Source organism: Perca fluviatilis, chromosome 3, assembly GCF_010015445.1.
Source record: "Perca fluviatilis chromosome 3, GENO_Pfluv_1.0, whole genome shotgun sequence".
NCBI lineage: Eukaryota > Metazoa > Chordata > Actinopteri > Perciformes > Percidae > Perca > Perca fluviatilis.
This window is the reverse complement of record NC_053114.1, coordinates 298,842-326,749: the sequence shown is the minus strand read 5'-3', so window position 1 is coordinate 326,749 and position 27,908 is coordinate 298,842. Positions and strand designations below refer to the sequence as shown.

Here is a 27,908-nt window from a genome sequence, read left to right as displayed (position 1 = left end):
AGAAGAAGAAAAGGAAAAAAGATGACCGAGGAATCAAAAGAATACGTGAAGGATGGAGGAAAATGAAAGAGAATAGGGAAAAAAAGGGACAAAAAAAAAGTGCAGAAGGAAGGATGCAGGAGTAACTGGTGGAAGTGATAGTGGATAATCAAAGCAGAACCGCAGGTTACAGAAAGTGGAAGAATGCAGGTACACAAAGGATGTAGGAGGGAAAAGAGGACCAAGACGGACTACCCTCCACAGGACGAGGATGCTCGTAGCGATGTCACCGAGGGCGCAGATGATGATGAGCAGATGTATGAGGGAGAGTACCAAGGCATCCCCCACCCTGACGAGATCAAGGAGGCGCGGCGGGCAGCTCGGTTGGAGGCCAGGAGGAAAGCCCGTCAGGCTGCCCAGCAGGAAGAGGAGGAAGAAAACCTGCCAGAGCAGTACGAGGCCATCATGGAGGACTGCGGCCATGGACGCTTCCAGTGGATGCTGTTCTTCGTGCTGGGCCTTGCACTAATGGCTGACGGAGTGGACGGCTTCGTGGTGGGCTTCGTTCTGCCCAGTGCTGAGAAGGACATGTGCATATCCAACTCTGACAAAGGACTGCTCGGTAAGTGACAGCAAATGGATAGAAGGTGAAAACTGATAGCATGTGATGAAAACCTATATAAACCTGGTTTGTTTTTTCATTCAAAAATGAAATCACTAACCTGAAAAAAAAATTTGCAACACTAACAAGAGAAAGGCTTTTATTTCGACCAACTTTGTTTCTGTGGATAGAATACTTTTTTTTTTAACAAGACTAAAGCCATGCTAGCAGCTTTCTGAGACTGTACAGTAGGCTACTTGTAGGCACAGCAATGCTTTGAGCTAAATGCTAACATTAGCATGCTAACATGCTCACAATGACAGTGCTACCATGTTGATGTTTAACAGGTATAATGTACCATGTAACCACCTCAGTTTAGCTTGTTAGCATGCTAACATTAGCTAATTAGAGCCAAACACATAAAGATGGGGGAATGTCATTAGTTTTGCAGGCAGTAAATCAAAGTATTGGACAAATTCAAATGTTGACCTGACAGTAGTCTAAGAGGCAAAGTCAGAGGATCACCAGAGTTATTACAAGTCGCCATGGGGGAAACATGAATATCTGAATCACAGCTCATAGTAATCAATCCAATAGTTTCACAGACATTTCATTCAATGCCACAAATGTCACCCTTATGGTGGCGGAAACATCAGGGGATCACCAAATGTTGATAGAATTCATCCTCGTTGTACCACGAATGTCTGTTCACCTCATCACAGTTCTCCAAAACAGATATACAGCTGTTTGGTAATATACAAGACTAGCTAATAATAATAATCCGTCGAAGAGTTCCAATCTTTAACCAGACAGGAGGAACTCATCAGTGAAATTATCTGCTGTCGTGCTTGGCTGAAACTAAATCCTGCATATGTTTGATGGCACATGGTTGCAGAACACTGCATCAGACAGAAATATTCCCCAGCCACTGGGACAAATTATGGAATAAAGCTTGGCTCCTTTTAGGCAAATGCAAAAATTAACAACATAACCAACACTGTGTGTCCTAAGTATTGGTCCATTGTGAGCCACCAGATTGAGTCACCAGAGTGTGAGGCTTCAGGCTTGGCATGAGTACTACAAGCGTCTGGAAGTTGACTTGAGGGAAACCACACCACATGTTAATTGTTTAATTATGTTAAATACCATACACAGAATTAAGCAGTGGCTTTCAATATACTTTGAATATCAAATATACTGTGTTTCTTTTATTTCAGTTGTCTGCTAACTTCACTTGTTCCGAGATATTGTACCACAACAGAAAACACGCCAAAGAATTAGATTGAAATGTGGATGCCGCATAGACACAATTTACAGGAAATGTACCTTGAAAGCATCTGTTCCTCACTTTCTGTGCAGACAACCAAACTGCAAATTACAGCCCCTCACCTTATGTCCCAGGCCTCGTGTGTAGCCAGGCGATGTGGCAGATTGCACATCGCTCATTTTATCTTAACAACAGGCTCCTGGGATAAGGTATTGCGAGAGACTGATGAAGAACCCGGAGCTGATTGTATTCAGTGTGTGTTTCCAGGCTAATATGGAGCATGTTGCAGCAGTCAGAGAGCCTGGCGGCCTGCAGTGCCCGGTGCAGAGCTGTCAGACACGCTTCAGGCCTCTGACAGGCTGTGGTAGCAGGAGGAAGACCTGGCAAAAATGAAATCACAGTGTCTGTTTTTGCAGAGCAGGAGGGGAGCACTGATCATTGGCTGAGAATATGAAGTAGATCTGCAGAATGATCCTTTTTGATTCATGCTCATGCTCTGTTCACCCGACTTACTGGAGCAGAAATGTATTTAATCTTAACCTAAGTCTTGGATAGCAGATAGACTCCCAAACCTTTTGTTAAAAAGAGGAGGAGGATTGGTGCACTTACCCTAAATGGTTTTATTGTTTAATCTATAAAGTGAAAATACAAGAGGCCAATTGGGGAGATACACTGCTGGAGAGAAAGTAGAGAAAGTTCTGGCAGGTTTTAAATCTCAGACTTGATATAGTTGCAGAGATTTAACCAGTTATATCAAGGAAATTGCTAAACTTGCAATGCAGCTAGTGCATTGCTTCATGAGTTGGTAATGCTTCCCTGCTGTTATTCAAGGGATTAACTAGATTATATTTGGTGCTTAGCATTTATTGACATCATATCAATCAAACAAGATGTCCGGTTTCTTCATGTCTTTTTCCCTTTGATCGACTTTGACTTTTTAGGTTTGTAGACATTTTCTTTGTAAATTAAGGGATGAGAGCTTCACTGCTAATGCAGAGTGGGTAATATCTGATCATGCTAACATAACCAACTTCATTTGAGAAGTCTAATGTTATTGGCTTACAATTTTGTATATGTATGTAAAATCTTTCAAAACAGAACTTTGATGAAGGGTCAGGTCAGATATGTATTAGGTTAGGCATTAGGTTACCTGCTTTACTTTTAAATCTAAACAAGTCAGATATTAGCAAACTAACGTTAGTTTTATCAATAGAAACTGTGCCTATGATTGTAATGTCACAACTATATTACATAGGTAGAAAGTCATTCCGTGTGCATGAGTGCAGATGTGGAAGACCTGGAAACGCTGACCAATCAGAACAGACTGGGCTTTTTCAGTAGGGGGGACTTAAAGAGACAGACCCTAAAATGGAATGTTTCACACAGAGGGTGAATACAGGTATATTCAGATGGACAGTATGAGAAAAAGAATGTGTTTTTAGAACATTGACGTGTGTAAACATGTTCTAGTACAAACCTAAAATACAAATATAATCTGAAAATGAGTATGGTATGGTACCTTTACTGTTATCAAGCCATTTTTAAAACCTAGTATCCTAAGTGTTCATAAGAACTTTTGTTATATTCTGTAAAATTTTACCTAAATTGAGCTAATGGCGCAAACATCAGTGATGATCTTAATTTCTTATATCTGAAATGTAACAGAATTTTCAACAAAGTTCTTTATACATACTGAAAAGCCTCATCTGTTTTAATTATGTACACAGGGTTAGCATTTCTTTAGACAGTACATATTGTATTTTTTTCCAAGTCTCTTCATCTAGATGTGCTAATGCACTTACTGTGCTTTCACTTTTAATACATCAAGAAAAAGAAAAATAGTTCTTTCCCCTTCAGGGATTCAGTGTCTTCACTGTCCTCAAAGATACTTTAACAGGCACATAGAAGCTTGTTGTTGCAGGGGTTGATCCTGGGCCTCCACCTGAAAGACAGGCTGTCTAATCACAAGGCTACCCTGTTAACCTGTCTGTGCGTACTTAAAGCATACACATTGCCTTAAGCAACAACTTGGCCAAGATATTGGGTGACATTTTAGCCTTGAGGCTTTGTCTCCCAGTGCCCTTAGCAGTCTCTTGTGGAATGAGCTAGGGATGTGCAGCTTGGCGTGTGGAGGGCCGGAGCATTTGGATAGTCTAGTAATCCACAGGGAAGGTGCACACTATGGCGCCACGTGCCGTTAAGCTGCTTAGTCCCACTGTAATTAGGGCTGTGTGTAGTAAAAACACAGAGCAGGCAGGAGGCATGGGTCTAAAGGTTTAAACGGCACCTGTGAAGAGGATGGCTGAAGTTGTAGGTTTGAGACTTGACACAGATGGCAGTGGATAGCGTATTACTCTCCCCAGAGGCATAAAAAGGAAGTGCATGATCACTGTTATCCCCTTGGTACAGTAATGGGCAGCACAGTTGGTCACTGTTAAGAGCTGTTGCTTTACAACAAAAAGAAATGGCAGAGTAGACCATCTGCCTAGTGCATGCTGGAATGGGCTCCAGGTCGCTGTAGAGTGGGAAAGAAAATTGAGTTTTGCATTGACAAAGCATGTAATCAAAGTAACAAATTGTCTGATTTAAAAATATGGAAGGTGAATATTGTGGAAGTGATGCACTCTTAGATGCCTCAAAATCATTTTGAGCATTATTGTTAATAGTTACATTTCTGGCAATGCTATTATCAGTCTAGGTGTATTTTCTTGGTACGTCATTATTAACTTCCAAAAGTACACGCATGTAAGGATGCATCACACTGAATTACTGTAAAGTGGAAAGTGTGCTGATTTCTTTATTCTTCTGTGCTCATACAAGGGTAAAGGGAGCCCCCTTGTGGAGATCAGGACTATACATGTTGCTATAGAACCTACTCTGTGTGTACATTATGGGAGTAAAACATGTAACTTGACCTGTAACAACAACAATTATATAAAAGCTTAAAACATGGTAAAGTCCACAGTTAAAACAACAACAACAAATTACTGCTCAACATTTTATACAACAATAAAACATGTGTAATATACAGTATACGAGGTATAGTGAAATTAAAATAAACTTAAAATTACCAGGAAATAACAAACCTAACTCGAAGGAAAAGCCAAAGAAAAGTAATGAGTTTTTAACAATGATTTAAAGCATTCCAGAGTTTGGCAGGTTCTGATATGGACTGGCAAGTTGTTCCACAAGTTAGGGGCAGCTACACTGAAGGCTCGATCACCTGTAAGTGTGAAGCTTAAATGCCTCCAAATGAGTTTTGTGCTTGTGTGTGTATTTGCAGGTCTGCTAGTGTATGTGTCCATGATGGTGGGGGCGTTGGTGTGGGGGGGTCTGTGTGATAAGATGGGGAGGAGGAAGTGTCTGATCTACGTCCTGACCATCGACCTGGTCTTCTCCTTCCTGTCCTGCTTCGCTCAGGGCTACGGCTTCTTCCTCTTCTTCAGGTTCTGCTCCGGCTTTGGGTGAGACTCATTTACATTCATGGTCACATTTACATTTGCAGCGTTTACTTGAACAAAAGACAATTTGACTGGCTTTTTATAATGACCATAATTCATCTTTTGAGTGGAAACAAGCGAGTCTACATCCCTATATTTGTATTTGACGACTTCTTTCCCAAAATAAGACGCCTGACGTTTAAGAAAGATGAGTATTAGGTACCACTTCCATTAATTAAAATAAACTGTGAACCTTTCAGAGCAGGCTGAGGTGGAGAGACAATATAATTCAAGAACACCAGTTGACTCAATTGTTTATTGTCCTCATTATTATAACACATTTACATTGTACACTGCACAATTTGGCTTTTTAATTTGGGTTTTATTGCTGTCGCAAGCACCTTGGGGTGAAGCTTTTGCAAATTGATTTTGCAACTTTCAAAGACACATTTCTTTTGATAATGATTGCAGTCTGAGTGTACCCAGATCTGCAATGTTGATGTTTGAGCTTTTTGCTAAGCCAAAAACTACAAGGTCACCAGAATAAAACGTTCATCTGTTGCTGATTCACTGTGATAATGAGCCTCATGTTAGTCATTAGCACTCACATCTGCTGTTGTCTTCACAAAACACAAGGAGCAGCCAGACTTGAGAGAAACCCTTTAACATGCCAATGTGATGTATATATTTTGTTTGCTTTTTTTTTTTTTTACAGTTATTTTAAACTAATTTAAATAGGGAAATGTCACTGAAATCATGTACAAGAGCAAATACAAGTATTTTATTTTATTTTGTCTATGATTTTGGTCCAGGAGCTCTCTGCACAATATCTCATACATATGATATGAAATGTAAAAAAAAAAAAAGCCAAAGATCTGAGTCCCTGACCAACACCAGCGCTGAAACTTCCATATCAGTAGGCTGCAGCAATAAAACGTTCCATCTCATGATAATAACAATTTCTAAGTCAATTTCTTCCCTATATTTAGACATATCCTCTATATTAACGTTCTGGTCTGGTCAGTCCTGGCATCACACTGAATACTAATGACAATAATAGACTTATTGTCACAATATAAAAAGTGTGCATACATTCAGAAAAAACTGAACATTTGCAACATAAAATGTTGCTGTAAATTTACACTTATGTCATAAACCTTTATGTTTGGTTATTATTAGCTTTTAAAGAGTTTACCCAAATTACAGTTTACATAGGAACTATTTCTTCAGTAGAAAGTAGATCCAATGAAAACTGTTCATAGTCGCACCCAAGGACATTGTGTCTAAAGACACATTGCTGTTGAGTCTTTTAAATGTAATATTTAATGTTTTGAGCGCTAAAAATGTAATTCCACACACCTCCAACATGAGGTGGAGGTAAAGAAATATTTCTCTAGATTTAGACAAATAAGACCAAAAGTATCTACATTTCTAGATATCAGTAGTAAGTGCGAACATGTGTTTTTGCGTAATTTGGTGCAACCAACATTTTAAAACCTTTTACAATCCTACATCACTAACATTTATCAATAGTTAACATGTCAAACACCAGATATCACAGCAAATGATCCTCTAAATATGAATGGTGAGATAAAAATAAAAGTGTTTGGTGAGGAAGAGATTTATTTTCTAAGATGTCTTGCGATTCCTCCCCCAGAATTGGCGGCTCCATCCCGATAGTGTACACTTACTTCACAGAGTTCCTTCAGATGGATAAACGTGGAGAACATCTTAGCTGGCTCTGCATGTTCTGGATGCTGGGAGGCCTGTACGCCTCCTTCACCGCCTGGGGAATCATCCCTCACTATGGTAACACACACACAAGCTGACTCACATAACCAGACACACATGTAGTCGACTCACATGAAGGCACACAAACATTCAGTCATACTGTACATCAACCCAGAAGACAGAGATACTATTTTCATTCACATGGAGGATCATTTTGTGCTTGCCATCATTGCCTCATCTTGAGAATATTCCCCAGCGATTAAATATGAATAATAAATAAATAAATGTAAGTAAAAATTTGCCACCATCACAAATTGAAAAATAATTCAATGGGGGTCCAAAACGAACCCACAGTTGCCACAACCTTTTAATCAATGCAATGTTTTAAATGCAAATAACTCGTGCAAAAGTACATACATTGGTGCATAAAACAACGTGTTTTGTTGAACTACAGCATTACAGTGATTTGGACATTAAAATGTGAGAGAAAGAAGGCTTCTTGAAATATTAACATGCTCTTTATTGGATTTTTTCTTTTCAGGCTGGGGCTTCGCCATTGGTACAGAGTTCCAGATCCACAGTTGGAGAATATTCATTCTGGTGTGTCTCTTCCCTGCACTGGCTGCACTTGTCGGAGTCATCTTCATGCCGGAGAGCCCTCGTTTCCTCCTGGAGGTCAGATCTCATGTTGCAAGATTAAAACATGCAAGATTAGAATATGTGGTTTTATTGTCTGCAAAACAGAAAAACACATGTATCTGTACTGCTAATACTTATATTCATTATGTCAGTGCCAGAGGTGTCAAAAGTATTCACATTCATTACTCAAGTAGAAGTATAGATACTAGGGTTTGAAAAGACATCTGTAGAAGTTGAAGTATCAACTCAAGCTTTTTACTTAAGTAAAAGAGTTAAAGTACTGGTTTCAAAACTACTTAAAGTATAAAAGTAATGTAATGGGGAAAAATGCCATTAAGGACAAAAGCTTAGATCGCCCACAGGGACCTATAGTGCACTACACCACCTCCACAATTTTTTTTTTCTAAAGGCCATAATGACTATAATAATGTTATATTAAAATCATACCTGCAAACTCAGAAGGGCTGAAAAAGGCGACACATCTCTTCTGTGTTTTTCAGACAACTGCAGCTACAGTCTGGTGTTAGAATCCTCTCCAGTGAAATACAGGCACACTTTACACCGTTTAGCTCTCAGCATTGTAACCGTGTTAACTCCAGCTGCTAGCTAACGGTAGGCTAACGTTACCTGCTGTCGAGTGTAGTGTTAACTAGCTAACGGTAGGCTAACGTTAGCTGCTGTCGAGTGTAGTGTTAACTAGCTAACGGTAGGCTAACGTTACCTGCTGTCGAGTGTAGTGTTAACTAGCTAACGGTAGGCTAACGTTAGCTGCTGTCGAGTGTAGTGTTAACTAGCATCCCGTGCTTCTAACGTCCGTTTTCGGAGCATCAGAGAGAAGCGCAGGCATTTAAGCGGCACCTAATAAGGCACCAAAATCCGCGGTGCTATTCGGTCAGGTAGATAACGGTCGTTAAGGCACCGGTGCCGTATTAGCACCGTGTCTGTGCAGGTGCGATGGATCATGTACAAACCAACAGGGTGTCGGAATGGTATATGTTTATACTTCTCATCCAACCACAATCTAATTCACTCTCTCCGGATGGCGCGATTTATCTGGATAGGTTTTTTTGTGTGTGTTTTTTTGAACGATGACAAGCCCGAATGAAAACAAGCCGAACTGAAATAGGAGTAACGTATGGAGCTAGATTTGTTTCTTTATTACATGCGAGAAAATAAATGATCTGAGAGGGAAAAAAAAGTTTGAGAGCAAAAGTTATCACACTGATAGCAAAAAAGCATTTTATGAGAGAAAAAAAAATATTTGAGAGAAAAAGTTTTCATACCAACAGCAAAAAATAATATTTGAGACTAAAAAAAGTTTTGAGAGAAAGTATTTTCTCATAGAACATAAAAAAATATAAATTTGAAATTTTTTAAATTATTTCTGAGAAAAGAAAATCTCTCTCAAAATACTTTTTACACTCTCAAATATATATTTTTTGCTATCAGTGTGAAAACATTTTCTCAAAAAAAGTGTTTCTCTCAAAACGTTTTTCTTCTTGCTCTCAAAACCTAAGTCTTTGCTCTCGTTGCAATTTTCTTGCTCGTGTCAGGATTTTGCCTCGCTGTGAAAATAATGTCATGGGCGGGCCACGTTCCTATTGGCCAGTCGGGTGAGCACCGTCTTGTCTTGGGAGTCGAACTGAATCATTACACTGGCTGAGCAATGCCAGCCAGGGGTATCCAGATACATGCGCAACAAGGAACAATGGCTGCCAGGTCGACCAGAGAGACCCATAAATGTAAGTATTTTAACCCAAAATTGATTTAAAAATTACGACAGTCTTGTTTTGTGCTCTACACAATCATGTACATAGATATTTGCAACTATATTTGTAACTGAAACGTTTTTAAAATCGCTAGCTTGCTATGCTAACGTTAACGTTAACGTTACATTGCTAGTTGCTACAACAGTCCCGCATTTCTCTGCCTTGACTGCATGCATGTCTACATTGTTAACTAAACTCCATTAGCAGCGAAATTAGTTTGATATCAGTGCATAACACTACTTGCTTTGGAGACACATGCTTTACATATACCGTCCTGTATCACACAGGGCCGGAGGAAACCCAGCAGCTGATCCACTTTCTGGCTGAAAACGAGCAGTAATCATTTGAATTCATTCCTGTTCATGTACCTGTACATTGTTGTTGGTTATGATACAGGACACTAATGAAAGAAATGGGGTTGGAGGGAAAGGTTACTGGCCAACAGGCATCACACTATGGTCTGGAATTTCAGAATAGCTGTAGTTTTGTTTGTTTGTGGTCTTGTGTGTCTTTTAGTTTTATACATTTGAGTGCCTTTTTTAGTGTGACATCTAAGTTATTGTTCTAATAGTTGATAATGGTTCTCTACATTTTTCTATAATGTTTTTGCATGTTATGTTTATTTTTTTGGGAAATAAAGACATTTTTTTTAACAAAGTGTTTCTGAACATCAATGACATTCAAAACAGTGATAACTGAAACAGATAAACACACCATGCAGTGTATAGAAATATTGATTGCAAACAGACCTAAGTATATATGATGTATGTACCCAAGTGGCGTCTCATTTCACTGGGGTATGTTTTCAACAACCATAGTGTGCAACAACCATACAAAGACTATTTTACACAAAACTAGGTGGGGACACTTTCAAACTGTATATCAATCACTACTTTCTAACTTTGGCTAGCTATAGGGTTGCCACCTTCCATGCAGACTAGCTGAAAGTTGTACAGGAGGTTGTATATGATGATCAAGCAGTTACTCTTCAGGTGCTTTGAGGCTAGCAAGGGCAAAGGTAGAAACTAGCTCACTAAATAAGGAGTGAAACTATCTAAATCAACATATTCATTTGGCATTTGATTTAAAAATGGTACAAACCAGGTGAGTTTGCAAGTTTACCTAGCATGATGGCTAATTAGTGATTAGCTTTTCTAGCAATTAGCATGCTAATAATATAATACACATTCATGAATATGAGTGCTATTCTTTGTCCATGTCAATCTGACAAACGCATCAGTAATGGCAAACTAGCTTACATTTAGGGTTAGCCTATTTAATGTTTAATCTTCAGTGATGCTGAGCTTGCTCAGCCAGTGTAATGATTCAGTTCGACTCCCAAGACAAGACGGTGCTCACCCGACTGGCCAATAGGAACGTGGCCCCGCCCATGACATTATTTTCACAGCCGAGAGCAAAATCCTGACACCAGAGCAAGAAATTGCATCGAGAGCAAAGACTTAGGTTTTGAGAGCAGGAAGAAAAACGTTTTGAGAGAAACACTTTTTTTTGAGAAAATGTTTTCCACTGATAGCAAAATATATATTTGAGAGTTTAAAAGTATTTTGAGAGATTTCTTTTCTCAGAAATAATTTAAAAAATTTCAAATTTATATTTTTTTATGTTCTATGAGAAAATACTTTCTCTCAAAACTTTTTTTAGTCTCAAATATTATTATTTTTTGCTGTTGGTATGAAAACTTTTTCTCTCAAATATTTTTTTTTCTCTTTTAAAATGCTTTTTTGCTATCAGTGTGATAACTTTTGCTCTCAAACTTTTTTTTTCCTCTCAGATCATTTATTTTCTCGCATGTAATAAAGAAACAAATCTAGCTCCATATAACGAGGCTATTTTAAAATGTAAGGAGTAGAAAGTACAGATAATTGCGTGAAAATGTAAGGAGTAGAAGTAAAAAGTCTGCTGTAAAATAATTACTCCAGTAAAGTATACATACCCAAAATTTCTACTTAAGCAAGGTAAGAAAGTATTTGTACTTCGTTACTTGACACCTCTGGTCAGTGCACAGTGTTAAACATCAAGCTGTGATTGGTTAAAAAATGTTGAGTCATCGTCAGCCACCACAGCAACATCCCATTGCTGTGCAAAGGTAGCAAAAGGCTGCTAAGGCGCCACCAGTTCAACACCCACCCCTGTTTCTCATCCAGGGCAGTGTCAGACCTTTAACCACATGTGGTATTGTATTTATATGTTACAGCAGGGCTGCTCCAACATGTTTACATGACAACCCCCCAAATTATCACACATTTTCCCCATCTGAAAAGAGGCAGACCCCATGGGAACATTGTTACTCAAGTGCATCTGGCTACAGTGTCTGTGGGAAATAAATGCATCATAAACCCTGAGAGGTTTCCCAGAACGCTCTTAAAGGTCCAATGTGTGGGAATTTCTCCCATTTAGCGTTGAGATCATATATATCAATCAACTCTTTTGCACCACGCAGTTCAAAGTAGGTATTACAGCTACGGTAGCCTTCACGCTTCAAAAAGCCGGTCTCTTGCTCTTTTCAATCTCCATTTTCTTTTTTTCTTTTTCTGGTTCGAAGAAGAAGAAGACTCCTGTTCCTGAAATTTGGATTTTGAATACGTGTGGTCCTCCAAGTTTCCTTCTTCAGGAAGCTACGATACCCATTAGCAGCATTAGCAGCACCTGTGAGTTTATCATGTGACAGAGAAAACACGAAAGCCGGAGCAGTACGTCCTGTATGTCTGTCAGTACCCGATCCGTTCCACCTGCACAATCCGTTCTGCGCATGTGCAAGATGACACGTATGCCATGACGTAGGCGCAGATGATAATGCTGCGTTCATGCCACCTCGAAATAACAGGCACCGCCCCACTGGTTACGTTGTTTCTGTCACAAAACTAATCCCATATTTCTGCAGCTAGATTCAGTCTAAAATAACGTTAAGTTAAACTTAATCGGAAAAGCAAGCTACAGCTAAATTAAGACATTACAGTAATAACAATAAAGACAAGTATTGAGTTATTGTATTTTAAATGAGCACAAGTAAAGTAGAACTGACGTAACAGCTGTTATATATGTTAACGTTTATTTTCAAGTTTTATTTTGAGGGTCTTTTAAAGTTTACATGCTGTCTCAGCTAGCCGAATTAGCTGTTAGCTAAACTAACGTTAGCTTAACTGTGGAGGCTGACGGCAGACCGCTGCAATCAGCTAGCGGTTAGCCAAATTAACCGTTAGCTAAACTAACGTTAGCTTCCCGGTGGAGGCTAACGGCAGACCGCTATAATCACCTAGCGGTCCGCCGAATTAACCGTTAGCTAAACTAACGTAGCGCTTCCCCGGGAGGCTAACGGCAGACCGCTATAATCACCTAGCGGTCCGCCGAATTAGCTATTAGCTAACTAACGTTAGCTGGAGGCTAGCGTGTGAACATCTTGCGCATGCGCAGAACGGATCGTGCAGGTGGAAGCGGTGCCGTTATTCCAAGGTGGTGGTGGAATGAACGCAGCATTATCATCTGCGCCTACGTCATGGCATACGTGTCACCTTGCACATGCGCAGAACGGATTGTGCAGGTGGAACGGATCGGGTACTGACAATGTCCCTTACCGGCTAACGTATTTCAAGATGGAGCATGAATATGGAGCGTCTACCCCAGTTCATGCCAATGCAAATGTAAAATTTCAAGCCAATAGGAATACTTGGAATTGATGGTGGTGGTAAATATTCATGAAAAAGGACAAGTTGGTGAACGGGCAACACAGATTTTGATAATGAACAACTAAACACGTTACACACTGGACCTTTAAAATGGGTTATGTGGACATTCATAGATAAGTTTGTATGTTTGTGTTTTCTTCAGAGTGCCCGGCATGATGAGGCGTGGATGGTCCTGCGACGAGTTCACGACACCAACTGGAAGGCCAAGGGGGAGCCAGAGAGAGTCTTCACTGTGAGCCTTTATTTACAACCCAATCACTCACCAAACTTATCAAATTTAGTCCTATTATGCTTTTTATGTTTTTTCCCATCTTTAAGTGTGTAATATAGTTTTTTGTCTATGCAATAGATGTATTAAGTACAAAAAACACATTTCACTCCAAATGGATCTTTCTCTCCCACAGACAGCACTTTTCCTCAACTGCCTGAAAACAGCTCGCCCACATTCCTGTTTGAAATTCCTCACTTAGTGATGTCATTGATTGAGAAAGCCAGCCCAGTTATTCAAATGTGCTGCCCATTGGTGCTGCACAGCCCGCCAAGTGGCTTGTTCGAATTTGGTTGACAAATCACAACAGAGTGAGCCAGCTGACCAATCAGAGCATAATGGGCTTTTCAGGGAGGCGGGACGGGATCTCATTCACAGTCTTTCAGGAAGAACAAAATAAATATACATCTGAACAGCTGTCACAAATAACATAATTGCAATGTTCCATTCAGCCGTACGCCATGACAGTGAGCCAGCATGCACAATACTATCACCTTTTTTCCACAGCAGTCATTTTGACATGTGCCAGCAGGAAAAGCACAGGTGTAATTAGTATTATTACTGATGGCTGCAGTGAATTTAAAGCAACACTATGTAACCTTTTCCGCTTTGGTCCCCCTACAGGTTGGAATCGAAATTGTCCATTACATTACATTGTCCAGTTCATTCGAACTACAGATCTGCTACCTGATCTGGCAAACTTGCATAATGTAATGTAATGGACAATTCCGCTTCCAACCTGTAGGGGGACCAAAGCGGGAAAAGTCTACTACTCTAGTCGCCTCGACTCGACTCACTGTGCGTCCGTTTTCCATTGCAGATTTTAGTACGGCCTCAGCGTGGCTGGTTATCATAGCGGCGCCGCAGTAAACTGCCGTGACCTAACGCAACACACACACAGAACGTTGAAGGTGTGTTGTTGTTGCCAGAAGACACATTTTGTTTCAAATGAAGCTGGTGGCAGCAAAAAATCACAGATGGCTAAACTATTTAATAATGGCGAGTTTGTTCAGGACACCCCCCTCTGTCGCTTTCACGTCACCTTTTGGTATCGCCTCAGCTCGCTTGGAACCTCGACTAAGGTGGTACCAAAAAAAGCACCTGTTAGCAGGTACCAGGGACTTTTTATCATAATGAAAATCCAAAAGAGTCGAGCAGGGACCATGTCATGGCAAAGCGCCAATAGTGCTGCTTTAAGTGTTCCAGGTCCAGGGTGCTGCTATTGTGCATGCTGGCTCACTGTCATGGCTTACTGGGGTGCTTAAAGATTCAAGATTCAAAACCCTTTATTAATCCCACAATGGGGAAATTCACACTGTTGCAGCAGCAAGGGATACAAGAAAAGTAGAAGACACAGATAAACACACAATAATAAATATAATTAAAGAGAATAAATATTAAAATAGTAAAATGTATTTACAGTATTGCACAGTCACATTTTTTATTGCACGGTTTATCAGTCCTGGTGTGTGTGTGTGTTGTGTCCCTGTGGTCTACTGGGAGCAGTGCTGATTGTAGAGTCTGACAGCAGCAGGAAAGACCTGCGGTATCTCTACGTGACGCAACGTGGGTGTAGCAGCCTGTCACTGGAGGAGCTGTTCAGTGCTGACAGAGTGTCCTGCATGGGGTGGGAGGAGTCGTCCATCATCCATCATTTAGCCACTGTCCTCCTGTCTCCCACCACCTCCACGGCATCAAGGGGGCAACCAAGAACAGAGCTGGCCTTCTTAATCAATGAAATGGAGTGTAGCCATCATTAATGGCATTGGTTACACGTTCACACCAGTACCTAGTAAATGCTAGGTATTATTTGATTATTTTATATTGGCATTATTTCACAGTCAACATCTGTCTGTGCTGTTAGTCACAGTACGGCCCATGAATGACTTGTATTATAAATGTCAAAAATAGCACATTTGACATGCTTTATAATGTTGTGTGTATATGGTATGGAGGGAAGCCATGGTGAAAGCTATTTAATTGGACTTAACAGGTGGAACTCATCAAGCCAGATGAGCAAAGATGTGAATAATAAAAAATGATTGATGGCTGAATTCCACTTGGCTGCTTCAGTTTTAGGGTTGTGGTATGTTGTTTCACTGTCATGGCTTACTGGGGCACTCGAATATAACAAAGCCATCATTAATGTTATTAGTAACACCTGTGCTTTTCTTGCTGTGTCTCCTGTGAAAAGGGCCATAGCAAGGTGAATATAGTATGTGATATGCAATAAAGAAAATAAAGGAAATAAACAAGATAAATACGGTATACTGAAATGAAATGATATACAAAAGACTGGGAATAAGCTCCATTTCTCATGTATTATTAGATGGGTTGACGAGCTCCAAGTGTTTATATATCAGTGCGATTGTTACACAGATACCCCCCCAAAAAGCCAATACGTATTTTTTCAGGTTTTCCTTAAAGGGGTGATAGAATGATTATATATGGTATTTCACACTGTTCCTTATGGTCTCCTAATGGGGTATGTAACATTGGTTGGGCTAAAAATGGCCTGGTTGATATTTTATTGCCCCTCATGCATCCCTGTGTTTTGGCCCTATTTGTAACAAGAGCTTTTCTTCCAAATATGGTATGCTCATGAATATTTAGATGAGCTGCCTGGCTGATTGGTTTGAAGCGATTGCGCATCAATACACATGGCTGACACCTACTTTACCTGCACAGACACGGCTATGAGCCGATTGAGCACGTTACTGACTATCAGCCCTGACAGAGCTTCAGGGCCTGTGACTCCCCTCTTTCTGCAAACTAAATGGCCCGTTGTGTGAGAGTGAGAGCGCGGTCAGCGAGCTTGTTACACCAGCAATCTCTTCCCACATGTTACACACATGTCTCGCCACTTATACAACATCTAACTAAAGGTCTTATAAAGCTAACAACGGTGTCCGATTTCAAGTTAATGAATATTTGTGAAGACTAGGTGTTTCGTCAGCTGTGACTGTCCCTTCAATCCTAGCTGTGTGTAGCTAGCTACAAATCACGGATAGTTAGCTTCATTTTCGGCCTAATTCCAGTATATTTACAGTTTGAATTTCGTCACGCCAGTTATACAACATCTAACTAAATGTCTTATAAAGCTAACAACGGTGTCCGATTTCAAGTTAATGAATTTTTGTGAATTCCAGAGGAATTCTAAGAGGAGGCTAGCTAGCTCCATCCAGGCGCAGGCTCTATCACATCCAGCCACAGGTGTGTATTTCACCGATCGTTTGTTTAAATAACTCAAAACATTATAATTACACACATTATAAGATTAACTGGAACCTGTGGTAAGAGATTGCTGGCGTAACAAGCTCGCTGACCGCGCTCTCACTCACACACACCTGGCATTAGGAAGAGGGGAACTGCAGGCCCTGGAGCTCTGTCAGAGCAGCTGTGTTTGGTAGTAGTCCATTAGCCCACAAAGCGGTGACTTTGCGCGGGTATGAAGTGCCGTGGGTTGCCAGCCGTAACGGAGCTCAATCGAGCTCACAGCAGGCCGGGGCATACCTGTCAAGTTTTGGATTTGAAAATAAGGGAAATTTTCCGGCGCCCACCGCAAGCAGTCCCACCCCCCCCCAACCAAGCTCCAGTATCCCTTACATTTTAAGACAGGTGTACAAGAAAGCTAAAATCACCACTTGATGCAGAATGCTGAAAACATTTACAATTTATAACATTGCTTGTCTTTACATTTTATTTTCATTCCACACATTCTTTTCATTTCATATTGCTTTTCTTTTACAGTTTTTCTTTTCATTTCACATAACTTTTCTTTACTCTTTTAGTGAGTTATTGTATAAATTTGTTGCAGACTTTGCATTCTTTAAGATTGTTTTGGAAGGAGTGTATTTGTGGGCGGGGCCAGAGTGGTTTACAGAGTGGTTTACACGAGAGTAGAGCGCAAACAGTTCTGTTGTCTAACGTCCTCCTATTCTCTGTAACAATCTTTCATACCATGCTAAACACCCTTTCTCAACTTGCCTTGCTATGGGGAATGCATAGTAAAGCCTTCAGAAGTTTTGGCAGCGCACCGTCTCTGTCGAGCGTCCATCATCCGTCTCTGTTTTTTTTTTTTTTTTCCTGCGTTGTCTCTCATCATCTGACCTACACACTAAACTTCGCGACAACTGCCACCTACAGTACCTGTAGTAGGCTACTGCATGTGGCGTTATCGCGGGGGCTAGTGACAGAAGCTCAGATTGGGAATGTTTTTTTTTTTTTTTACTCCGCTCGGACCCGGGGTATTATTTTTTAATAACGCAGGTTAAAATACGGGAGATTTACGGGAAAATACTAATACGGGAGGACGGCGGGAAAGAAGGGTAAAATACGGGACTTTCCCGGCCAAAACGGGATACTTCACAGGTATGGGCCTGGGTCTGTGAAGGAAGGCAGGCCGGGCGGCGAGGCAGCAACACAGGCAGCACCGCTGCTGAAGTCCGACACACAGTCGGACAAAATTTGCAATTAGACATACATTTTTGTAAAGCGGCCCATATTACACCTCTACGTAGTTGATTTCTCGCATAAAAAAGTTTCAGAAATGAATTTTGTAATGGAATAGCAGAGATCTGCGTGACCTAGATTCAGAAGACTAACTGATCTCAGGTCAGTTGTTTAGCCTATGTAAATGTTGGGGCGTGACTGTTCTCTTAATACACCCATGGGCTGACAAAGGTTCCGGATTTTGAGATGCTTACGCAAGCAACTAGCTTTGTTGAGATTCGCCCGTTTTCAGCGGCAGTTTCAAAATATGAGATTTTCATAGTAAAGGGATGTCAATGGGATTTTGAGCTTTTGTATATGTATGTCCTATTTACCCACCGAACTGTCATTATTCAACTATGACAGGGTAAAATCGGTTTTGCATTCTATCACCCCTTAAGTTTAAAGTCCTTAAATTAAATAATCGGTTCTGACTTTCTATTGAATCACAGCCATGAAATGAAGATGAAATTATTGTTTATATGTCCAAACTCCTCTCTCTTTGTGAAGGCGACCAACATTAAGACACCACAAACTCAGGAGGACGAGTTCATAGAGATCCAGAGTGACACGGGAACTGCCTTCCAGCGCTGGACCGTCAGACACATGACCATGCTGCAACAGGTCTGCAGATCACTGCTACTACTCCTACTACACTCAAATAGAACACAATACGTAGAATACAGAATTACCTTTGCATTTGTCTTACGGAATGTGTTTTCATCCCCTTTATATTATTTATTATATATCTATCCAATAAAGTCTTGATTTTAACAACAACTTAACACAGACACATATATATATATATATATAAATATATATATATATATATGTATAATGACAGTTTGGTGGGTAAATAGGACATACATATAAGCTGGACCACACCCCTAAATGCACTGAAGCAGGTGCCATGTGATTGGTCGATTAGATAATTTCATTAACGTGAAATTTAACAGGTGTTCCTAATAATCCTTTAGGTGAGTGTATATACAGTAAACGCCAAAAGTTTGGACACACCTTCTCATTCAATGAGTTTCCTTTATTTTCATGACTATTTACATTGTAGATTCTCACTGAAGGCATCAAAACTATGAATGAACACATATGGAATTATGTACTTAACAAAAAAGTGTGAAATAACTGAAAACATGTCTTATATTTTAGATTCCTCAAAGTAGCCACCCTTTGCTTTTTTTGATAACTCTGCAAACCCTTGGTGTTCTCTCAATGAGCTTCATGAGGTAGTCACCTGAAATGGTTTTACCTTCACAGGTGTGCTTTGTCAGGGTTAATTAGTGGAATTTTTTCCCTTATTAATAAAAAAGCAAAGGGTGGCTACTTTGAAGAATCTAAAATATAAGACATGTTTTCAGTTATTTCACACTTTTTTGTTAAGTACATCATTCACTGAGAATCTACAATGTAAATAGGGTTGGATATCGTTTGGTTTTTTTTCGATTCCGGTGCTAAATCGATACTTTTAAAACGGTGCCGGTGCCTAAACGGTGCCTGAACCGGTGCCTGAACCGGTACTTTTCAATAAAGTTAAAAAAAAAGAAGAAGAAAAAAAATAAGGGTAGTAAACAACAGTAAGTGACTTGTTTATTGCTAAGGCCATGGTCAAAATTAAAGATTTAATAATAATGTAATAACTATAACAATAACAATAACTTATTTCACCAGTATATTGCTGTTAAACCCCAGATGGGAAAAGGGTATTTTACAATTACTGTGAATGCACCACGAGGCTATCTGTTTTAAGTGAATGCACCGTCTGTGTTGTTTAATTCCGACAATGGCAGCTGCAAGTGAAAGCACCGTCTGTGTTGTTTCATTCCGACCATATAAACATAGTACTACTAGTACTACTACTGTTTATCTATGAATTGCGACAACGGCAGCTGTACAGAGCAGACTGTTACATCCCGCTGTTGAAGTCCTCCACAGTGAAATACAGTCACACTTTACACTGTTTAACGTTAGCTGTCAGCATTTTACCGGTGTTTAATCCAGCTGCTAGCTAAAGGTAGGCTAACGTTACGTGCTGTCAGGTGTAGTGTAAAGTCAAGCACCGAAATGAGGCACCGAAACTTTCGTTCTTATTCGGTCTCGTTACTACCGTTTACGTCGGCACCGGTTCCCTATTGGCACCGACTTTCGGTACCCAACCCTAAATGTAAATAGTCATGAAAATAAATAAAAAGGAAACGCATTGAATGAGAAGGTGTGTCCAAACTTTTGGCCTGTACTGTGTATATATATATATATATATATATATATATATATATATATATACTGACCATTTTCCATGATAGAGCACTAATGTTTTTTCTAATGTTATTATTAGCTGGATATAAATCTAGTATGAAAAGATTTGGGCCTTGAGCTGTTTATATGGATAATATATCCTAGATATATACTCTCTAAAATATATATATATGTTTTTAAATATTTGAGTACACTGCCAGACAGTGGAAAAGTGTGCTTTTTTTAATACATATATCACTATTGTATTTATTGAGCTTTTTTGGGTTACATATAGTATAAGTCTATCTTAATTGTCTGTTGTCTGTCTGTCTGTCTGTGTGTGTGTGTGTGTGTGTGTGTGTGTGTGTGTGTGTGTGTGTGTGTGTGTGTGTGTGTGTGTGTGTGTCTGTCTGTCTGTCCCTCTTTCAGGTGATGGCAAACATCATGTCACTATCGGCCCCAGAGCTCAGACTGCAAGGCCTCTTCCTGGTTATTGTCTGGTTCTGCTTGGCCTTCAGGTAACAACAAATACATTTAGCATGTGCACCCACATTAAGATTTGAGGCAAAAGCATTTATATCCCTACTGGTAGATTTACTCAAATCATGCATTTTTAGAATATTTGTGATATTCGTAAACTTCTCCAAGGTAGAGCTGTAGAACGAATGTCACTGCTAAAAATCTATGCAGATCATTTTGTAGTTATAAGCTCAGGTTTGTATGTTTCTGTGTGTATCAGCTACCACGGGCTGGGAGTGTGGTTTCCTGATATGATCAAATACATGCAGTATGAGGAGTACGAGTCCAAAGTTAAAGTGTTCCACCGGGAACGGGTCGAACATTTCCACTTCAACTTCTCTCTGGTCAACCAGATCCACCGCGAGGGAGAGTACATCCATGACAAGTAAGTTTCCTCAACACTGCCCATTATATTCGGGTCATGCTCTTTAAGTTCACAGTTTATTTATACTGCATAATGACGTTTATTTCCTTTCATTTAGGTTTGCAAACATTGAGATTAAGTCTGTGAAGTTTGAGGATTCTCTGTTTGAAAACTGCTACTTTGAGGATGTCAGGTCAACCAGCACCTTCTTTGAGAATTGCACCATCAAAAACACTGTCTTCTATAACACAGGTATCATACAAAATTAGTAATAAATGATTCTAATGAATATGTTATATCACTTTTTTTACACTGCTGGCTCCTTAAAGTATAGTGCTAAAAATGTAATTAGTGGTATATTAAAACATTAAGGCTATCCTAAAACAGCAATCTTATGTTAAAGCATTAACACTTTACAATATGTTTATCCTGCAGCACCAAGAGGAGAAAGGTTCTGTTTACAGTCTCATGTAAAATATAAAGCAAAGCCTTTTACATCCCTCTGTTTTCTCCAGACTTCTGGCAGGAAAAGTTCAAAGACTGTCAGATGGAGAACACCACTTTCCTCCACCCAAAAAAAGGCTGCCATCTGAACTTCGAGGTGGAGAACGACATCGTCATCTACATGGTCAGCTTCCTGGGCAGTTTGGCTGTGTTGCCTGGCAACATCATCTCAGCATTGTTCATGGACAAGATAGGACGAATCAGAATAATAGGTGAGATCAACAGAAAGTGTAAATACTAGTAGTACAGTAACCGTGGACAGATGGGCTTTTTAGTGTCGTTTCTGCCGAACCTGTTTCAGCATATCATTATCCATCTGTCTTTTTAGGTGGTTCTATGTTGGTGTCGTCTGCCTGTACTTTCCTGTTGCTGCTAAGTTTCAGTCAAGGAGCTGTAATATGTTGGCAGTGTCTCTTCTATGGCACCAGCGTGGCGGCCTGGAATGGATTACAGGTCATTTCTGTGGAACTCTACCCCTCCTCTAAAAGGTACAGTCCACCTCTATCTTACTGGTAACAAGCTTTGAATTTATCCACATGGTGAAGTGGTGTGGATGGGGCTTTAGTAACTTTTGTATGAAATCGAAGACCTATTGTTTAAAAAATGACTTTGTGTTGATTTGTAAAATCTGCTTCTTTTAATCATTGTAAATTGCATATGTGAAAGAGAAAGCATGGCAAGTATAGCAACAGTAACTAACTCTGTTAAAAGCTACATGCTGATTTAACCTCTGCCCTAAAAAGTATGGTCTAACTCTGTTGCACCACAAGGTACCGGGCACTTCTGCCTCCCAGCTAAGAATTTAAATGAAAATCAAATTTAACTGTACAAAGACAATAGACACTTACAACTTAAAGTGTTCATATTATGCTTTTTGGCTTTTCGCCTTTCCTTTATTGTGTTATATATGCATGTTATAGGCACGTTATAGGTTTAAAAAGTGAAAAAGCCCAAAGTCCCCCCCAAAGGGACTTACCATCGCCAACAGAAAACACTGTTCACAAACTGTTATGTTGTGGGGTGGCAGTAGCTCAGTCAGTAGGGATTTGGGTTTGGAGCTGGAGGGTTGCTGGTTCAAGTCCCCATATGGGCCGAAGTATGGTGGTGGACTGGTAGCAGGTGGGCACTGCCATGGTGCTCTTCAGCAAGGCACTAAACCGCAACTGCTTGTGGAGCCTTTCCATGGGCAGCTCCCCTCACTGTCTCCATTATGTATAGATACTAAGCATGTGTCTGTAATAACACAAAAACATTGTAATTTCCCCTTGTGGGATTAATAATGTATATATTGTTATCATTATAATGCTCGCCTAGCTGCTAGTGTTGCACTCCCTCATACTCTGCTTCAGACTGGCTAGTAGTCCTTACCTAGGTACTGTCAGGGCCCTCATACTCTGCTTCTGACTGGCTAGTAGTCCTTACCTAGCTACTGAGAATGTGCGACTCCCAACAAAGATTGAACAGAAGTGAGATGTCTCACTCTATAGCTGAAACAGAAAGCTCAACACAAAGGATGAAAAGAGGAGCTGCAGCAATGTGTAGTACAACAAAAACATGGTGTTTTTTGAAAATGAAACCATGTAAACCTATTCTGATATAATATATAACCTCTAAATACAATTATGAACCTGCAAATGAGCATAATATGAGCCCTTTAATATTTTTTAGGAGTCAGATAGGAATTCACTCTCAGCAAGAAAACAATGACTTGTACTATCAAAAATCAAAATCATATTCAATCATCAGTCAGTCATGTAATCTTTCTCTGTCTTTGTGACTCTGCAGAGGGACAGCGTTCGGTATCCTGAATGGGATCTGTAAGTTTGCTGCCATCCTTGCCTGCTCCATATTTGCAGCCTTTATTGGCATCACTAAGATCATCCCCATCTTCCTGGCCTTCGCCGCCCTCGTCTGCGGAGGTCTGGTAGCTCTGAAGCTGCCTGAAACCCGGGAGAAAATCCTCACTTGAAAAGCCAAACTCCTGCAGCCTCCAGGCCTCAACCACTGTATATCTATGGGGAAAAGCTTTTTGGAAGTGTATCAGCTTAAACTGAATTGGAAAGACAAGTAAGAAAGACCAGCTAGCTGTGTTATTATGAGTTATGATTAAACATTTTGAAATCCTGTCTGGTTGCCTATGTAAACCTGGGGTTGCTTTTTTATTCCCTGTGTAAGCTCCTCAGACTGCCCAGCATTTCTGTGACATCATATAAAAGTTGTGTTTGTCATTTCCTTTGTATCATTTACTGCTCATCCTTTACTCTCTCACACATACAGACACACACAGACACACAGACACACACACACACACACACACACACACAGTGTAGAAACATTTGTTTTGTTTGAGGTTTGTGTAAAAGAAAAAAATTACATGAGATGAAAATATGTCTGTACGTGAAAGGTGATGTAGTTCATGTTACCATGTTGTGCTTTGATTTCATTCCCTGTTGGAAAAAAAGGAAAGAGAGAGGACTTATAGCCGTTGACTATTATCAACTTGAATTGGATTTGAATGCTGTTGTATTCCACCGTGGCTGGGCATCAATATTACTGCTGGTGTTGTTATTTAGAGAAAACACATCTTTTGTTCCCCCAATCTTAATTTATCCTGCACTGTATATAGTATTCTTTAGTTCCCATGTTGTTGCTTCGTTTGATCTCTCTAGACATAAACCTGGATTGACCATTTTCTTAAATGTAGGATTGTTTATTTTTATTTATTTTTTAATCCTCTACTGTTCATTTCTCCCAGCTGATTCAAATCCAACCTAAACAGCCGACTGGATTCGCCTCCTGTTTGCCGTCTTGTCCTCGACTGGGACGTTGTGTCTGTTATGTGTTCTGTAGCTGGTGATAACGTAGAATCAGAGTCTAATAAGTCACATCTTGCCATGACATTGTGTAAGGAATTGTTCTGTTTGTTTAATTAATTCATTTTTTTTTCTAAATAAGAGAATGATACAAAACTGTGAGATTAGATGTTTTGATATGATGCTCTCATTTTGATGTTCTGATGAAGAACAGTTTTACAAAACCTGCTGCATTTCTGACATGTGTCAAGATTTCTAAGGAGCATGTTAGTTTTTTCTGCATGACTGAGCTGTGTGTGTGTGTGTGTGTGTGTGTGTGCGTGTGCGTGCATGCATGCGCGTGCGCTCCCGTGTGGTTGTTATCCACATGTCTGTGAATTTACACAATAGTCTGACTACCAATACTATATTTGTTGTTGTACATACTGTAGACCTGTGTATATTAGCTGTAAAATAGTAGCTCCATCATGACTTGAATAAAGCTGAGGGCTTATGATCTCGTTTCCTGGTTAATAATTGATGCAGAATGTGGAATAAACATATGAAACAAGTCATAAACTTGAACGTTAGAGTTTCAAATCAGACTTTAAGAAATACTTAAATATTTTGGGAAATACATGAGAAGATTGATACCCAACTCATACATGTGTGCTATAGTTTAAAGATTGGAATAAACAGCTAGCCCAGGACATTCAAAACGTTGAAAAATAACAGGAAGAACTGGAGTTGCTGAGTTCTGAATTTAGTCAGAGATGAACACAAAAATACATTCCCACAGACACGATCTGTGCATCTGTTGCTAGCTAGCTTAGAGCTAACTCTGTACATGTGGTACATTGGTCGAATCTCACTAATTAACACGTTATATCTTATTGTATTATTTGTGCCAAAACTGTAGCATAAAAATGACAGGGGGTTATGTGCCAGACTGTTTCTCGGCAATGTCATTTTTTGAACAGAGAAGGCAAGCCGTGAACCCTGTTGGCTGCTAGCTGTAGCTTTAGTTTTACCGTAACCTTGGCACGAAAGCAAATAAGCGCATTTCCCAAAATGTTGATTGTCCTTTAAATAAGTCTGATGTATGAAATAAAATCACAAAGGATGTCAATATAAATTGTAACTGTGGTCCTCATAAGATATAAAATGTGAAAACATTCAACATTTTTTCATTTTAATTTCTTAACAGATGGAAAACATGCTTATTAAGGAAAGTACACAGGGGATTTGCAATGAAAAAGTCACAATTAATTGTGGGATGTTTTAAAATATGTTGAGTTAGTGGACAGAGTGTATTAGCACTGTCTGCAAGTCTGTGGCTTTGTTAGTGCAGACAGGGGAACCTTGAGATTTTTGTTTTGTTCTGTGACGTAAAAAAAAATTGAAGTGTATTTAACCTGTAATCATTTTTGTCAAATCTGAATCTTTTACTCATTCATTACTCTTGCTCTGAAAACAGTCTCAACATCAGATTGGTTTCTAGAAACAAGGTATATTTCAGGCCTGAGAGCAGTAAGTGTAAGCTGAACATAACTGTTCCCATGTCGGTGGCAGCTGTGTGGGGTAGGGGGCGTAAGCGAGGAGGACTTGTAAAAACATGGCAGCACACAAGTGTGAGCAAGTGCCGGTAGTAGGAGCATGTGTTTACCCTGGCAGAGGTGTGAAAGACACTCTGCTGATCTGTCTGCCAGCTTTATCTGGATGTCAAACTATAAAGGGCAGCAAACAGAAGACACACTGTAACTAATGATTTCATATTATTTGACTTGACTTGAGATTGAGATTTTGCTGATTAACGTAACTTAGATTTAGGTTTCTACCATTCTAGGAGGGCTGGAAAACTAGAATATTATCAACATTTCCAACCAAGTCAACACTCAGTTCCTGCTCCCTACTTCCTGTTTCAACAATGTAATGTATTTCAAATCACTGTGTTAAGTCGTTCTGTTGAATTTAGTTATGTTCTGCGAATGTCACTCTCTTACAATTAGAGGAAATTTACTGTCCACCTCTGGCTGACCCCTCCAGTTCCAGCTATGTTTCACACCTAGGGTGCAGAATGTATCCCCCTCACCTGCCACCTCACTCACTGACATGCATACAAACACACACACACACACACACACACACACACAAACACACAGACACACACACAAACACACACACACACACACTCCACACACAACACACACACAAACACACACACAGACACACACACACCACACACTACACACTACACACACACACACACACACAAACACACACACACACACACACACACACCGCACAAGTTAGAATAATTTAGTAATGTCGTAAGTCTTGTTGATTCATCCTTCTATTGATGTAACTTCATATCGCTGAAGAGTAAACTTCCATGATGCCTCATCTTTGTTCATGTGTACAGTGGAGTGGTGAACTAACTGTTGTTGTGTGCACACATAAATGGGTGACAAATGAAAGGAAACATCAATATATAATGTCTTAAATGCTCCTTGGCAAAGATTCAACATGTTTCTGGAACTCCACTGGGGAGATGAAACATCATTGTTGCAAAGATATTCCCTCATTTAGTGTTTTTATGATGGAGGTGGAGAGAACTGTCTAACTTGCTGCTCCACAATCTGTCAGTGATGCTCAATTGGGTTGAGATCTGGGAACCGTGAAGGCCATTGGATTTGATGTGGAACATTTTCATACGTATCAAATAATCCAGTAACCCCCTGTGTCCTTATGGAAGCATTTGCATTAGTCTTGTTTATTAATTTTTTTCTTTTATTATTGCCTAATTATAAAAACTGGAACCATCTTGTGGTCTTGAAGTCTGACTGCAGCATTGACTAAAGCAGCATGTTCCAACAGGTTATTTCTCTGTACTGTGATTATGATCTTTTTGTCTTTACTGTATCATTGTTTATCAATGGTGACGCCAACCAAATGTCCCTACAGAAATTATTGACATTATGTCTAATTTAATTCCAAGAAGAAGGCGCACACTGGAGGTCTTGGTAGGCTTGAAGGAGTCAGGAGGCCCAGACAGGTGGCAAGCAGCCCAGCCTTAGAGCCTGCAGTGGGTGTTCATCCACCCAGAGGTGCCAAACTCCCAGCCAGGCTCCCACAGCCTCACCTTGGTCAGGGTGACTGGCAGGGTCGCACTGTGGGTTCAACCCCAGTTCACCCTGTCCTCAGCCTGACACAGCACATATCTCACAACTAGTTTGTTTAGGGTGTTTTATTTTTTTTTTTTATTTTTTTTTGTAATATTAAAAACAAAAAAAAAATTAAAAAAAAAAATTTTTTTTTTTTTTTTTTTCTCTCTCTCTTTTTTTTTTTTTTTTTTGGGAGGGGTATATATTTGATTTCAAGTTGATTCAGTCATATTATACACCCCACCACCTCTCACAATAAAAATTTTTTTTTTTTTTTTTTTTTTTTTTTTTTTTTTTTTTTTTTTGCTTCAAATGGGCTCCAATGCATCCGTGCAATTTTATGCGATGAAATTGCGGGAACTTGCAAAAATTGCGGTTTGATGAAAAAGAGAAAAAAATGTGATTCCTCCCCAACACCCTGCTTTTCGA

The 27,908-nt window shown here is 39.8% G+C and overlaps 1 protein-coding gene across 1 annotated transcript; it reads left to right on the top strand.

Moving 5' to 3' along the window:
- The first annotated feature begins 21 nt into the window (after positions 1-21).
- On the top strand, positions 22-24,832 carry sv2ba (synaptic vesicle glycoprotein 2Ba). Its single transcript, XM_039795074.1, is given in 14 exon segments — positions 22-45; positions 158-218; positions 221-601; positions 5,131-5,311; positions 6,945-7,096; positions 7,560-7,693; positions 13,273-13,362; positions 18,400-18,513; positions 20,566-20,654; positions 20,876-21,040; positions 21,138-21,271; positions 21,535-21,735; positions 21,852-22,011; positions 23,309-24,832. Coding segments are annotated over 14 exon segments (2,070 nt in total). The 3' UTR covers positions 23,493-24,832.
- The last annotated feature ends 3,076 nt before the right edge of the window (positions 24,833-27,908 follow it).